At 34.3% G+C, this 16,443-nt stretch overlaps 1 protein-coding gene across 2 annotated transcripts in view; it reads left to right on the top strand.

Moving 5' to 3' along the window:
* The window catches only part of LOC117413385 (gamma-aminobutyric acid receptor subunit beta-2), a 53,761-nt gene extending 38,785 nt beyond the window's left edge, over nucleotides 1-14,976 (top strand). Inside the window, exons 6-10 of one of the 2 annotated variants that reach the window (XM_034022516.3) lie at nucleotides 1,120-1,257; nucleotides 2,732-2,884; nucleotides 4,129-4,373; nucleotides 5,769-5,909; nucleotides 8,703-14,976. In XM_034022516.3, coding sequence (XP_033878407.1) covers nucleotides 1,120-1,257; nucleotides 2,732-2,884; nucleotides 4,129-4,373; nucleotides 5,769-5,909; nucleotides 8,703-9,050 — 1,025 coding nt within the window. In that variant the 3' untranslated portion in view covers nucleotides 9,051-14,976. The remainder of the gene's footprint in view (nucleotides 1-1,119; nucleotides 1,258-2,731; nucleotides 2,885-4,128; nucleotides 4,374-5,768; nucleotides 5,910-8,702) is intronic. The other variant, XM_034022517.2, reaches the window with a different exon arrangement.
* Nucleotides 14,977-16,443: the final 1,467 nt, after the last annotated feature.

The raw sequence follows: 16,443 nt of genomic DNA, 5'->3' as shown, positions 1-16,443 counted from the left end.
TTTAAACATCATTAGCTAGAATTTCAGAAACAGAATGGTATTTTGCTGTGAAAAGAAAGAACTATTGATTAAGGGATTGATATCAGAATTAAGCATGTATATTTAGATTTAAGATAACAAAGATATATTGAGCTTTTAATAAACAGAGCCTTATAATTATTGAACAGGAATTCAGTGGGATATCAAATGTTAATGGACACATGATGTATCTAATTAACTGACACTGTAACTAAGAAACTTTTTATGAACTGAATTTATCACCATTCTGAGTTTTATATTTGTGCATTATGCCATGTACATGTAATGTGGTGCATAAAAAAAATACTGTGAAAGAAATACTGAGGAAACTTAGTACTGTAAAACTCAGTACTGTAAAACTCAGTACTGTAAAAATCGCCTCATTTCCATGACACTGACAGCACTTAGGGATTGAAGTTTTCGGGTTTTATTTATTTTTGCATCCCAAACAAATTGTATCCCGATTCTGTTTCCTAATTAAACTCAGAAAAAAAAAACTGTTAATTACAAAACAATTTTACTTGTTTTTACCTTCTTATCTTGCTTGAGTCTGATTCTTTTTTGTCTTATTTTTATTTCAAACAGTGCTAACAAATTACGTTAATTGCTAATCTCTGATCCTAATTGCATTTAATCCTTGCCCTCGCTGAGTTTATCATTGTGCTTTTGTTAGTTTCACTTGTTTAACAGCTTTTCTTTACAGCATAAAATACCCAGTATACACTGAGAGAAAGTCCATCCTTTAAAATCTCCTTGATTTGCAGCAAAACAATTATAATCTTAAACCCAGTTTGTAATACATAGTCTTATCTTTATTAAGGGTGCAGAGACAGCTTAATAACCACTAATTAACATTTAAAGGGAGGTATAGATTCAGAAAATAAAAACCAAGAAGTTCAAGCCCTAATAGTACTGTACTTACTTGCATAAGAGTATTATTACTTTTACTGTGCTGCAGGGTATATATATATATATATATATATATATATATATATATATATATATATATTAGGTAAGGTTGCCCAACTTCATTAGGCTGCCAACATTTTTTCCTGACTTAGTTGCATTTCACAAACACTATGCTTCTGCACTCTCCTGCAGATGGCTACACCACAGATGACATTAACTTCTACTGGCGTGGGGGAGATCGTGCTGTGACGGGAGTGGAACGGATTGAGCTGCCCCAGTTCTCCATTGTAGACTACAACCTTATCTCCAGGGATGTGGTGTTCTCCACAGGTTAGTGCAAGACAAGTCATTATTGAATAACAAGGACATAGCTGCGTGCTTTTTAACATTGTATGAGATGTTGCTGGTATGCGCCGTGCTACTGACGTTTTGTAAAATGGCGGGCTCATAAAAGTCCTATAGTAGAAGGATAGTAAAGTGTAGTAAAGCTAGTACAAGCATGATCAAGTCAGGTACAGTATGGGAGTCTGGGACGATGTAATAAAAACAATGACAATCCAAGGTTACGCACAGTATAATATGAAATGAGAAACATATAATCAACTAGAAAAACCTTCTATAAGGGATACATGTCTGAAAAATAGGGTGGATGCTGGTATTCCTCTGGTAATGGGACTTTCTAAGAACATTAAAAGCAAAGTGAACTGAATTCTGATCTAATCAATCTAGGCAACCCTGTGCCTGAACAGAAACAATACACAGCTGCGTGCCTCAGCTGCTTCCAGGAACTCTAACAACCTTTATACACTAAGGTATGAATTATAGACAAATGGTAGCAATCTGAGATTTTGGAAGTAGCTACAAACATCAGTCACTCTAGTAAATTATATCAACTTTTACAGACATCTACTTGTGTCACATCAAGAGCACACCTAGGACGTGTTCAAAAAAGCAGACATATGGGAGTCTCTGAAGTGGAGACAACAGTATGGCATTATGTGAAATGTTGAAACAACGTGCATTCAGGATACTACAGCTCCGCTATCTTTCATATTTATACTGGAACACTCGTTTATTTAGTAATACAAGCCAGGTAGAAACAGCCTCCTTCTGCAATTTGAATGAGGGCAGTTCAATTGCCCTTAAGAAGCTATTTCAGTTTTCCTATATTGTAATTTGCAAAAAAAAAATACTTTTGAGATGACAGGCACAAGGGGCCTCCCAGCATTTGGGGGAGGGTTGAAAGTCCTACGCAACATCTCTGTCTTGTTTAGACCAGACACAAGCTAGGAAGATGGATGGACAACAATATTTTCAATCATGCCAAAATTATTAAAGTCCTAGTACTTCTACTTATCTATGGTGAACTGTAAAAGCAATGTCAATTTAAAATAAACATTAGGGCTTAAGAACAAAAAACTCAAGAACCCAAGAACTGGAGCTGCTTATCTATGCAGTACGGTGACCCCAGCAGGTTTTGTTATTTTTTTTATTTATTTTTTTTAACTAACATCTTTAAACTTACATGTCTATTTTTTTAAGAGATAAATAACTTCACGCGCCAAAATGCATTGCAAAGAGAGTTGCTGTTTTGTTTAGTTTTTTAAACTGAATTATCTCAAATTGTCTAGATGAACTTAAAGTCATATGGTTAACCTATCCTGCGTTATTCCTCCAAGTAATATCTAGAAGACAGTAAAAGCACCTGCAGGGCCTGTCACCCAGGAACACACTGGACACCAAACCTAACCTTGTGTTCACTTTTAATCCCCTTTCTAGTCATTGTTAAACCATGTCTTCACAGGGGCTTACCCCAGGCTCTCCCTCAGCTTCAAACTGAAGAGAAACATTGGGTACTTCATCCTGCAGACATACATGCCTTCAATTCTGATCACAATTCTCTCCTGGGTCTCCTTTTGGATTAACTACGATGCCTCTGCTGCCAGAGTTGCTTTAGGTATGCATTTTTATCATGAATTAGATACACATTCTAGCATCTTTTTCAGGAACAGAATTAACGTGCTTGGCAAATTACTTAAAACACCTGTTTGTTCTGTAAGATATTGAGTATATAATTGCTTTTTTGTGATGGTGGTCCACTATGAAAGGTGCTATATAAAAATAACAATCTTCTTCTTCTTCTTCTTCTTCTTCTTCTTCTTCTTCTTCTTCTTCTTCTTCTTCTTCTTCTCTCTCTGTCATTTAGTTTCACAACCTAATGCATTCATCTTTCATATATTTCTATCTTAAACATCTTTGTATTGGTGAATGAAATGCAAATGCAGCAGTTTAAGTCATACTTTTATGAGTGTGTCTATTTTCACTTTCATAGTGTGCAAGTATTGTTTTTCCTATAATGCCACTACCATAGTATTGACAGGAGCTAAATTACTTGTAGACAATGCCCCAGCAATTAAATAAAAATCAAGTATACAACTTTATACTTACATTTAAAAAAAAAAAAAGTTGATGTTTTAATGAACTACTTGCACTACAGTAGCGGGGCAACTCCTCTGAATGTCTATTTGGCATTCCAATTATGATTTAAAAAAAATGGTCAAATATGCATTTCCAAAACACACCTGGTAGAGATAGAAAGAGATTAAGTCAGCAATATTATACCTATGTACTAGCAAAAAAAAAATTGCCTTTGCTTAAAATATTGATGAGATGGCATTCTGGTATACATTCATTTTATTTCAAGATCTCCAATGTACTAGGCAGGAGGGCTGCTGTGGCACTTCATATTAATGGGTTTGACGTGACAAGGAAGAACATTTAATTTTCCATCAACCTTTTGTCATAAAAAATGCAAACTAATAGTGATTCAGCTATCCTTTTGTGAGTTTTGTCGAGTATTTCATCCAATCGTCTCTCTTCATCTTTACCATCTCTCCATCTGCCCAGGGTAATTCAGTAAGAGAATTTCTTCAAGCTCAGTAGAAAAATGGACTCTTTACTTTTTCCAAAATGTTGTCTGCAGGCCATTATTTGGATAGTTTATATTGAATACTATACCTCATCATGCACTGTATAGTAGTTTAAACCTGGTGATTTAAAACCAAAGCACATCATGTCCTGAGATTAATGTATTTATCCCAAACCGTTACTTTTTAATAAGTGATTGGAATCTATCTTACAGAACACATTACAGGATCCTGTACAGTGTGATATTATTCTCAAGCTTGTGTTTCTTTCCAGGAATTACAACGGTGCTCACCATGACAACAATTAATACTCACTTAAGAGAAACCCTCCCCAAGATCCCCTATGTCAAAGCCATAGATATGTACCTGATGTGCTGCTTCGTGTTTGTGTTCTTGGCCCTGTTGGAGTATGCACTGGTCAACTACATCTTCTTTGGGAGGGGGCCACAGCGACAGAAGAAGGCAGCAGAGAAAGCAGCAACTGCAAACAATGAGAAAATACGAATGGAAGCTAACAAGGTAGGAACCGTGGCCTTGTTTGAATGAGCCCAGTAAAAGGGAATGCAGTACATTTCCTAGATCATATCAATTAATAATTGTCACTTTTTTGTTTTACAAAAGCTAAGCTCTTTCATGCCAATATGATAAAGAATTGTCAAAAAGAAAAAGAAAATAACTATATATTGGTCATGATGAGGATCAATAAACAGAAGTTCAGCCCTTTATGAGGTTTCTCTCAGCTAATGAATAAAGAAAGCTAACATTCATATCTGGAGGAATTTGATTGTTTTTCTGAATCATTCCTCCAAGGGTAATTAAAACTTTTAATGTTAAAGACAGTCCAAGTAAGACCCCCTTCCTTTGAAGACGAAGTTTGTGTGAAAATTATAGGTCCTGAAAAGTCATTGTCGACTCTTCGCCATTCACCCAAGACTACTTTCATCTTCAGATGAACACTGTTTAAGCCACATTGCAAGTTCAAATTGCAAGTACAATGCTACGGGCACTATCTGTGGACCAGCACTGGATAACTCTGTTCTGTGAAAGGCGTACTGTAAAGTCCACCAGGAGTTGCAGACATTATAACCTTTCCACAATCTTTATTTTTCACATACAGTACCATAGACAACTTTCTGCACACCGATATCCAGTACAGAAGTTCATGTTTTACATAGCTTTATTTGTAGTGTTTTAAATAAGATCCAAATGAAAACCAATTCACTGCATAGTAAAAGTGCTGTTCTGGTATCAGTTGCTGTTTGGTAGTTCTTTATTGACAACGTGAACCGTTAGGAGTTATACACAGTGCACTTTATAAACTACAGAATTAATCTCAATCACTTCAGTTTTGTTTGTGTTTGACCCCAGGCTCCTAAAAATGGTTTAACATTTCATTAAACAATACCACTTTAATACACACCAATCATATTAATTATGCAGCTGCAATCAAATCCCCCCAAATATTAATACAAACAGTATTGTTCTGTTGTAGTACAAATGTAGTACAAAGCCATTTATTTTTTAGCTTTATTTTACTTGTGCTTTATAACACTAACATGACTTTCATTGAATGACTTATGTAAGCTTTTTATAATATTTGTGATAAGGCCGTTTCTGATAATGTTTTGCTTTTTAACGTCTCATTTTAATATAGGAAAATATATACGTTTTCTGTAGAGAACTGTTGCGGCAGGTATCAATATGATATATTGGGACAATTTTGCATGTTCTCAGCAACAAACTACTGTATTGTTATGTTCTGCCAAAACACTTGCATTCTCTGTAGTCTAAAACTTGTGTGACAGATTTAAAGTTGATCTTGGTGAACCAGGCTAAATTGAATTTCCGGGCACTTTATATCTCCTAGTAACTATCACAAGTGCACCTTGACCTGATAACATTGTATACTTGCAGTGGATGGTGGGAAATGTAGTTCAGAGAGACGATGCACTGTATGCCAGAATGAAACAGAGGGAAATTGATGCTCATGACTCAATGTGGGAGCCAATCTTTGTGGAGGATGCAGCAATGGGACTGGGCGAGCAAAAGAATAAGGTACTGGATTAAGACAAAAGTAAAAATGAATATGTACATTGCGGTTTCCCTTTTTGTGCCAGTTCTGTTTGCACAAAGAACAAACTGATAAAATAATTATTATTCGTTATACAACTGTACTGTACAGTTTAAAAAAAAAAACAAAGCTTTTAGGATGCGAGTGAGGAGGTTGTGGTCTCCTGATACAAACTGCAGTCTAGAGTTTGAAATCCTGAAACAAGAGGTCATAAAACAAACTGAAATGGCTCGATAATGATAAAAGGAGTTGAGCATGGTTACACCGTAATCGAAAAAAAAAAAACAGTATTGATCGTAAATGAGGATGTGAATTGTTTTGCAGTAGTATTGGATATAGGTTTTGAACCCTATTATCATTGATAAGCATCAGGGGGTTGTCAGGTCTGAAGCTAGCAAAGCAAACCAGAGCTGTGTGTTCAAAAACAGAGCATGCATACATATGTCCTAATAGGCCTGTTTATTCTGTGTCTTAAAATAAGAATTCACGTTTGCTATAGTATGAATTGAATTGAAAATGACCTTGTTATTTGTTGATTGCTGTTTATAAACCTTACTATGAATTACGACACTGCTGTGACCCATCGAATAAGTAAAGAATATATCTATATATTTTTTTCGTGAATCCATGGATTCTTTGGTTAAGAAACCTAAAATTATCTGGCCTCTCGATCAAGTGCATGTGATTTGAGGAATTCTGATGCTAAACATTATCAAAGTTATCTTGCTCTGTGGTTTCGGGTTTCTGTTCCCAGGTTCATTTATCATGTTGCTGGAAATGTTTGAAAATTTGTTTCCTTTGATCTTTTTTTGTACAAAAATGGCCCCAATTCCAGAGCAATGTATTGATTTATGACTATTGCTATTGAATCCTTAGGGACTTGTGATATGTCAGGGCACCATTTATACAGTTCCTATAGAATTAACTCATTTAGTGAGCATTTGCTTTTCTATTGTCTTGCAATTGTCTGAATTTTTCATCTGAGCATTAGAAAACAACACAAAACAAACTGCTGCTTAACAGGGCTCTGTTCCGTATCTGACATTGCATTGCTTGGTAGATTAAGGGCTTAGTATTGTTGTATGTTCATTTCCTACTAGCTGAGTGCCCATCTGTTTCCCACCTGGGAGCTTCTGGACCAGAAGGCAAGCTCTGTCCCTCACAGGGATTTCATTTCAATTTTCCAAACGTTAGCCTATCCTACAGAAAAACAGCCTTCTTGCCACAGAATTCTATCTTGACTCCTTCACCTCGCTGATAAAATTGCTGATCTCTCTTAATCCAAAGGCAGCTTAGAAGGAAGCCCTATCCAGTTCCTGACTGTTAAGTTATAAAACATGGCCTCAAGATGCCTGATTTACAATAAAGTACTTTGCCAGGCAACTGGCGTTCTTCTAAACCATAAACATTCTTCTAACTCACAGATGAAGCGTACTGTGAAATATGGTTCTGTTTTCCAGAAATAAATTAAAACAGAGACTTTGTTATATCTGTGGGCAGCTTCACATTATCTGAATTGCAACCACGGCTTATACTGTTTAAGTATATTGTATTTGCATGTCTAGATTGTTCTATAAGACAGTAAAGCAATACAAGGTAATTTCTCTATAGCATTGTGTGATTGATGTACTTGATATAATACAAGGGATTACAGTACACATAACAGTGTGAGATCCTAGTACAAGAATTAACGATTGCTGCCAACTAAAACAAGAACAAATACTAAAAAAGCCTTTCTGTCACGTCTGTAAAGTGAGAGAATGATGTTACACCAGTGTAGTACTTACAGTACTGATTCCCCAGCGGTTTACTGTAACAAAAGCATCAACAAAGAAAAGACTAAAGCATATAACTTTGCCATTTAACAAGAGTATGCATGCAAATCAGTCTATCTGTACTGGAATGGCATTTCCAATGTTCCCACCTCATACAGTATTGCAACAGTTTGTACTTCTCCAAGTGTATAACAAATAAATCCAAGTTACTAGCCATGTATTGTTAAGCTATCACCTTACTGCTGTTTTATAATGGCCCATTATGGTAATGGAAGCACAGCAAGAATAAATGTTCCTAATTTACAGGTCAACTACGCAGAATTGAATTACACTCCCTCATGCTTTTAAACATTTTTGCCATTTCCACCTCTATATATAAAGGATATACTGAATGCTACACAAGCATGTATTTAAAACAATATCTTAGTTAAACTGATAGATTCAGATCAAAATTCTAGTTCTGGTACTATAATAAAATGACCTTAGCAATATAAAACGTGCAAGCAATGATCGATATGTTTACTGCTCCTACAGTAGGTGGCTTTGCGTTTGTAATGTAGCATGGCAATTGTTTTATTCCCCACAGGAAAATGAGCCTTTGTTTTTGTATTTGTTCATGTTAACACTGTCTCATCTTTTTCCACTCAAGCAAAATTGAGTGTTCACCATGGATTGAACATTGACTCATGGCAGTCACGTGTTGACTCTCTTAGGAGTTACAGATGTGAAAACTATGAATACTTGCACTGTTCACTGACTGATAAACCTGCAGACTGAAGCATAGTCACTTTTCACTGTCAATATGAAAAACACAACAAAAGGCCCTTTTTAAGACACTTCAACATGAATAGGAAAGATCTAATACAGAGAAAAGTCATATGGGATGTATCACAGGGCCTACAATGTATTATATATTGTATTAAAAAAGCATAATACCTTTAATAATGTATTGTTTATTGTTAAATGTCTTTTAGAATAACACAATATATGTCTTCATTTTAGATGGATCCTCATGAAAATATTTTATTGAGCACACTTGAAATGAAGAATGAAATGGCTGCCTCTGAGCTCACATTGGGCCTTAGTGACCCAAGAAGCACCATGCTTGCTTATGATAGTTCCACCCTTCAGTACCGCAAGGCTGGATTGGCCAGGCATAGCTTTGGACGGAATGCTATGGAAAGGCATGTAGGACAGAAGAAAAGCCGGCTACGAAGGCGTGCTTCCCAGTTGAAAATCACCATCCCTGACTTGACTGATGTAAACTCTATCGACCGGTGGTCACGGGTGATTTTCCCCATGGTTTTCTCCTTCTTCAACATTGTTTATTGGCTCTACTACGTGAATTAAGAAGACTGAGGAATGCGGAAGACAGCATTCAATTTGTTGATTCATTTTACAACACAAGCCAGACTTTTGAATTATTACATCCAAAATAAATCAGGACTAACTACATTTGATCTTTGAACACCTTAATTGCTGGCTAACACATATACAATCTTAGAGGTGTGAGAAACAGTGAACGGTGCCTGTTCCAGAATTTAGCATATACAGTAAATCCATCAATTAAGCCTCCACTATTATGTTCTTATTTATTTATTTATTTATTTATTTATTTATTTATTTATTTATGTATCTATGTTTTTATGTTTTCACATTACAGTGACTTTATAACCTTTCCTGTCTTAATTGATCAAATTCTGGAACTTTCAATGGGTCAAGCCAAATTCCCACCAGTGCAATTAAAAAAAAAACACACACATCAGAATACACTATGACAATGTTTAAACAGACATATCTTAAATGTCTGATTTCACGTTGTATCATATTTTTTATTTACTGATACAGGCAGAACAGCTGAAAGTCACTTAAAGTATACATTTATATGAATTATTTGTGTTCTACCGTTACCTTATTTTGCATGCCTCCCATTGTGTTTTTGTGAAGTATTTATAGGATAACTGGTGGGGCATGGGGGTAGTGTGGCCTTGTTTACTTGCTGCCCATTCCATTTGGAAACATTTTACAGCAACTTCATGGTCTTATGTTCTGTCACGAATGTTGTCTTAAGTTGCATGTAAGGGGGGAGCGTACTGTATTCAAAGTGGCACTTCAAAAGTTTTTCCCTTATTCAATTCCTTTAACAACATTTCACTTCTAGGAGTTATTGTTTTGGAACACAGCTTTATTTATTTATTTATTTCATTTAATATAAATGATCATTTTTATTTTTGGTTAAGATATATAATGAGCCTAGGTCATAAGAAATAGAAACATATTATTTCGTAAAACTATTACAAATGCATGTGCACTTATGTTCTGACCACGTGGCTTTCAGAACACTAATTGAATATTATTTATTTATTTGTATTTGTTTCACTTTCCATGTACAGAAAAAGAGGATACAAGGCTTTAGAAATGGTCTGATGTGGTCAGCTGATTGATTCCCTATGTTGCGTCATTCAATTCTATTATATTTTATTTTGTGTTTGAAGGACTGGCTTTCTAACTGTTAAGAAGATACAAAACAAGAGACTACCCTTTTATGACAAATAGACACACATATGTTTCTCTTACATTGATAGAATTCACATTTTGGTCAAGTTTGAATTCTGGGATGATTCATTTTCGGCACTATAAAATCAATTTTGAGATTAACCAAAGCCAACTGGGCCAAGGACCCTTCTAGGTCAAGCATTTTGTGCTGCCAGTCATTGCAAAGAACGTGCTGCTAATGACAAACAAATATTTCTACTAGGACTCTTATTTACTGAATGAGATAAACCAACTGAAACTTAAACAATGAGACACTCAATCATAATTGACTTCCCATTTTTTTTTAAAGTTCAATTACTTGCTTGACATTCTTAAAAGCAGATTACTGTATATAAACATGGCCTGATATAACAGAACTGTACTTTTTTATATTTATTGTAAGACAGGATGGTATCTTGTTTTTTATGGGTTACTTAAAGGCAGTAAACATATAAAAAAAAAAGTTTTCACCATTAACAGTAATGACACACATCTTTTAAAGTAATGGACATAACAAACAGTGATCTCTTAAAACCCCCTAAGGTTGATGTAATATTAAAGAGCAAGAGAGACAAAAAATACATTTTTGCAACATAGCTGTATTCCAAACGTGCCCTGCCAGCTTTAGGACTGGTTCCTTGAGTATTCAAAATATATGCATCTCTGGTTGTACAGTACCTGTATGTGGACAAATAAATCAAATAATCTAAATCCCAAGTTTTGAAGAGTACATCTGAAATGAATGCACTGCATGGAAGTCCTTTTATATAAACCATTGATAATATAGTAGACTTTTCTATCCTGATAAAACAAACAGGATCTAGAGAGAAAAACTCAACAGAGTGCATAAATTGACTTTCAACTTTTGCAATATGCAGTGTCAGCGTGTGAATGTAAGTGACAAATCTAACCAATGTTGTGAACATTGGAATTGAGCTACCTTTCTTATTAAGTTGTCATCCAACAGATTTAACTGAAGGAAAACACATTGCAAGTCTGTTGACAAACATATTGAAATAAATCAGACTGCAAGTCCATTTCCAAATCCCCCAAATACTCACTTTTCTACCTCCGTATAGATAAAGCCCCTATGCCCATGCAAGCTAGATTATAAAAAAAAAAAAAAAAATGTATGAATTTTAAAAGATTCAAAAATGAGCTCACACCCCACGTTGTATTAAATAAGCTTTAAGGAACTAGAGGAATACTCAACAATAAATTGCAAGTTACATGGAAAACTAAAAGTACTTACAAGTATTTCAAATTAAGTAACGTACGTTTACCATGAGTTCATCTGTCTATCAATAAATCGAGTGTTGTGTATACTGTTATAATGGGCCATTGTCTTTGGCAATTTTGATCCCTCTACCACTTACTTTATTCATACATTTACATGTTCCTGATTTTCGCAAGAATCAATAACACCAAGTAACATAATAAATTTCCAATGAAAGTCATTATGCAACAAAAAAAGAGTCTGAAACCTTTTTCACTTTTAAGTTGTTACTTTCTTTCAGATATGTTCAGATACTAATGGATTTTGTATAATAGCAAAAATATTACAAATCCAATTCACAATTTAAATTGTCAGCAATTCTGAGTAGTCCCAACAATTTGTTTTTTCTGCATTTTAAATTATACTCAATATGGGATACTGAGCCAGCAGTTAAGGCGTTGTGTTATAGACATTTCACAACAACTTATGACGAACAGCAAGGCACAGTTTCAATGTTACCTTCCTCAGTAATCTGTAAATATATACTGTATATGATTGTTAACATTTATGATATGCATTTCAATTTAAGTGAAGATTCATGAAGCATATTTCCGTGTTTACATAAGGAATGTTATGTTTATATTTAGTATTTCAGGGTTTTGGTGGGGGGGGGGGGGGGGGGGTCTTGAATGGCTTATGTCTTTAAAAAGATTAAGTTCAGATGCATGGATTTTAAAGTAATATTTTATCATGAAGAAGACTATTATTTGTCATTGTTCAAACTGGAGTAAAGAAACTGTAACCCATGTGTTGCTGAAAAACTGTTTATGCATTCATATATGTTGTTCTTTACAGGATCAAACATCTGAAAGCCTGTAGTATTCTCCGTCTGTGTGAGTAATTCCGTACTAAAAGATACTGTATGTGGAAAAGTCTTCAGCAGCAAAGTGGCTCAGGCATTGCATAAAACAGGAATATTAAAAAGCACAGCACTGCTTGGTGTCACCACTAGCATACGAAGCCTTCAGGTTTCATATTCCACAGTGTTTCTGTTTGGATTACATTGATATTTTAACAGGGTCTGATTTTTTAAATGGAGTGTATATTCTAAAAGTGGATTTAAATATTAAATTTTTTGCACTTTTGTTCTGTAATTATAATTGGCCTCAGGAGCATCCCTTCTACTTTTTAATCTCAAGTAAATTACATCAATCGAATAGACAGAAACAAAAACATATGTAGATTAATATGTTTTTTTTTACATATGTTATCCCATGCAAAGTAATTCATGCAAAGCAATATTGCATGTTTAGATATTTCCATTGCAAAATGAAATATAGTAATTCGATGTACAGTTGTAATCTTAACAGACACCTGTCATGAACAAAAGGTTTGCAAAAAAAAAAAGTTTGAACACTATTTGGAGCATCTTCCGAATGGTAATTGTAAAGATGACTGTAGACTGTAACGGAATGACATGTTTTATCTTTATTACTTTTGAACAAACAAACAAACAAAAAACAAAAAAAAACAGGGAAGTTAAGTGCACAATTTAATGATTTTTATTTTTATTTTTTGCTTTGTAATCTTCGCTATTTATTCAATATATTTAAAGATCCTGAGATTATTGGTAACATTTCTAATTAGACTGTCCTCAACAAACATGCCCAAATTAATATGCTAATATTGTTATTATTTAAACTGATAACACAGACACCAACAGAATACAATGTCAATCAATGGCAAAAACATGTACCTTTTTAATGATCAAGTTGCCAAAATGCAGAGACAAACCCATTTAGCCTTGAAAAAAAAATTGACTTGAACAATGTTAGAACATACTGTATGATAAAACGAATACTATTGTTGCAGCTGCTTGTTTTGTTGGTGTATTTTACTATTACTTCACAGCAAGTACAGTGATGTGCTGCATATCCTCGTTTTTGTTTCTACAGTGACACTTATTGCTTTGCTACAGTATATTGAGCCTAAAATTGTTCATAGTGTGCTCATTTTTTGTTTATTAATGATGCCTAATTTAAAATGTTACCAAATCATCTGAGTCCGTTGGTGCTTTAATATGATTTTAATTAATAGATTATTAGAAAAAAAAAAAAAAATCTTGGTGTAATAATTTTTTCACAATGGGTGGGCGCCTGGGGTTTAGTTACTGTGTTACAGAAACATATTGCTAGTTGTATATATGAGATATCCTGTGAGTGACCTCCACTCGGAAAATACATTCTTGTAAATATTAGCAGGTTTCTTAAGGACATTTTTAACTCCCTAATTTGTACTTTACTGTAAGGCGAATGCAAAGCAATTTCATGGTTTAAGCTAACATATTAAACATTAATGTAAATATTTCTGAGTGTCACTTGCACACTTAGTGAGTAAATTATCAGCTTCTAGCTTTGTTTCATTTTAATGCAATAACAGTGTCCTAGCAAGGCTCATGAACAACCACTGAAGTCATACACTTTTTTATTTTAGTTTTTTTCCCCCGATTTCCTTTAATAATTCAAAATTGCAGAATGTAGCAAAATATATCGCATTTCATTTCACAGAGAAGGTTAACGTCAAATTGAATCCTGCTTTGTGTAAAAAGCAGTTTGGTCTCCAGACTTTTACAAATGATACACACATATGAAAATATTGGACTGGATCTAGCTGGTGTGGCTTAAGTATGTGTCATGTGTAACTGCAACACATTGAATATATTTATTTTATACCACACATTGAAATGTCTTGCTATTATTTGTTATACATCTCTGCTGTAGATAGTCAAAATCCCTGGTGAGCTGGGTACAGTGAGGATTTTTAATGACCTCAGAAAGTACTATGGCAATGTGATTTGCACAGGTTTACAAAAGAGCCATATAATACAGCCCAGCAGCCCTTACAAAACAAAACAAAAAAATCAAGTTTTCAGCAACATTCCAACATTCCAAATTAGCTTTTGATCACAAACACACAGGAGAGACCTGGAAAGAACTTCTCATTTAAATAGCACATGATAAAAAAAGGAATATACTGTATATTGTCTTCAAAATATTGAACTCAAGCAGTCCAAATGCAAAATAAGATTCTACTCCTCAACTGCGACCTATTGTTATGTATACACATGCGTTGGTACACTCTGCTGGGACACTGTCTTTGCAATGTCTTGTCTGTATTTAGTCGTTTTTCATGCAGTAGTTTTCTTGTATGCACATAATGAAACTGTTTTTTTTTGACAATGATGACTAGAAAAATGAAACTATGTGGACAACATTGAATTAAAGTTTCATGTCCACCTTGCCAGGAATGCCAAGGGCTGGGATAAATGGAAAAAAAAAGTGAATTGTTGACTGTAAATGAGTAGTGTCATAAGAAATATTTTCTGGAATAAAAAAAAAAAAGAAATATATATATATATATATATATTGCAGCCAATTTCTGCATGTAAATATAAACTACTGTTGACTAGTGTGTAATTCTTGAAATTAAAATAATGCAATATAAATAAAAAGACATTTAAATCAATTTTTAGTGTTAGACCTTTTTACCATTATTTTGTCCTGGGAAATGGTCTGATTATTTGGAGTACTGTACATCTGGAAGTAAAAGTGTGACGATGACATGTTATGAACTTTAATTCTGATGAGGATATGGGAAGAACTGCTTTGTACATGTTGGTGAGTCCGGTACTTTAAACACAATCAGCATTTGGCAACACTACAAGAATAGGAACATTGCCTGTTGAAATCTCTGAAGTACAGGCAATAGGCCACAGTATTCTATTTGTTTAATAATATCACATGTATGCTTGGTCGATCTAATTAAACATATACACTGGAAGCCATTATTTCTCACCCCTTAACCAATCAAAACTGTTTTCCAGTTGTTTGTAATGAGGTAAGTGCAAACGTTTAGTTCTTGATAAATTGACTATCACTGTGGTAATGATTATGTTATAAACAATGGCCAGCCTTTAACTGTTGATTTATCATGCTAGTGTTATTAGCATTATCAAGTACAGTACCAGAGTGATACCATAATTACAATGCAATAATGCGTGTTGATTCAAATAGCTTAGAATCTTTGTATATTTCACTTTCTTTGTGTAATTTAGAAAGGAAGGGTTAGAAAAATGTGGAATTGAGCTTTGATTACATCTGAAGCTCAAAGTGGAGAAGCTATCAGAAAAGGATTACAAATGTGATACCAAAATATCCCATCATGTCATGCAGGTCTATTTCTCACAAGGCGTTGATATTTGATGCACTGCAGTCATAATTCACACACTGTTGCTATGGTAACCTAATGATAAAACTAGGGTGTTATTCCAATGTGGTATGTGTGTACCTTGTATCAGTGGTGTTTCTTCTGTAGGTGCCATCTGGAAAGTGATAGCAATATGATGCCAGCCAGTCCAATTCCTAATTTAAAAAAAAAAGTCTTAATTTTATGATATACCAGAAAAACCATTAAGTACTGTTTAACCAGAACCCAGTGGTAAACAAGATAGTACATATTATACATTTTTTGTAAGTACAGGACAAAAAAATAATTGTGGTCTGCTAGTTAGTTAGTACAACATTGTTGTACATCTTTAATCTTTCAAAACAGTGACAGAAATAAAACATTAGTCATTTGAAAGAGAGATGTGCTTTTAACTGAAAGGAATAAACCAACATTCTGCAATTTAAAATGAAAGAAATATATTTTAGTACCAATCATCATTCGAAACACAAAGCTGCTTGAACAGAACTTAGCCAACTGCAAAAGTTTTCAGAAAGAAATAAAATGTCACATTTAATGGAATCCAGTTAATTTTTGGCTAATGCTCTATTAAAGCTAGGCAACTATAAATTACACCTGGGAACTGTCCCCACTTTAAATGCCAAGAGACTGCGGTCTAACTCAGCGTAGTTTGCTAAATATAAAATATCAGACAAACTCTGCAGTCGCTTTGCAAAACTGCACCAATGCTATATAAGGTGGGAAAAA

This window comes from Acipenser ruthenus, chromosome 23, assembly GCF_902713425.1.
Source record: "Acipenser ruthenus chromosome 23, fAciRut3.2 maternal haplotype, whole genome shotgun sequence".
Lineage (NCBI taxonomy): Eukaryota > Metazoa > Chordata > Actinopteri > Acipenseriformes > Acipenseridae > Acipenser > Acipenser ruthenus.
The sequence above is the reverse complement of the archived record's forward strand: the minus strand, read 5'-3'. Positions and strand labels throughout refer to the sequence as shown.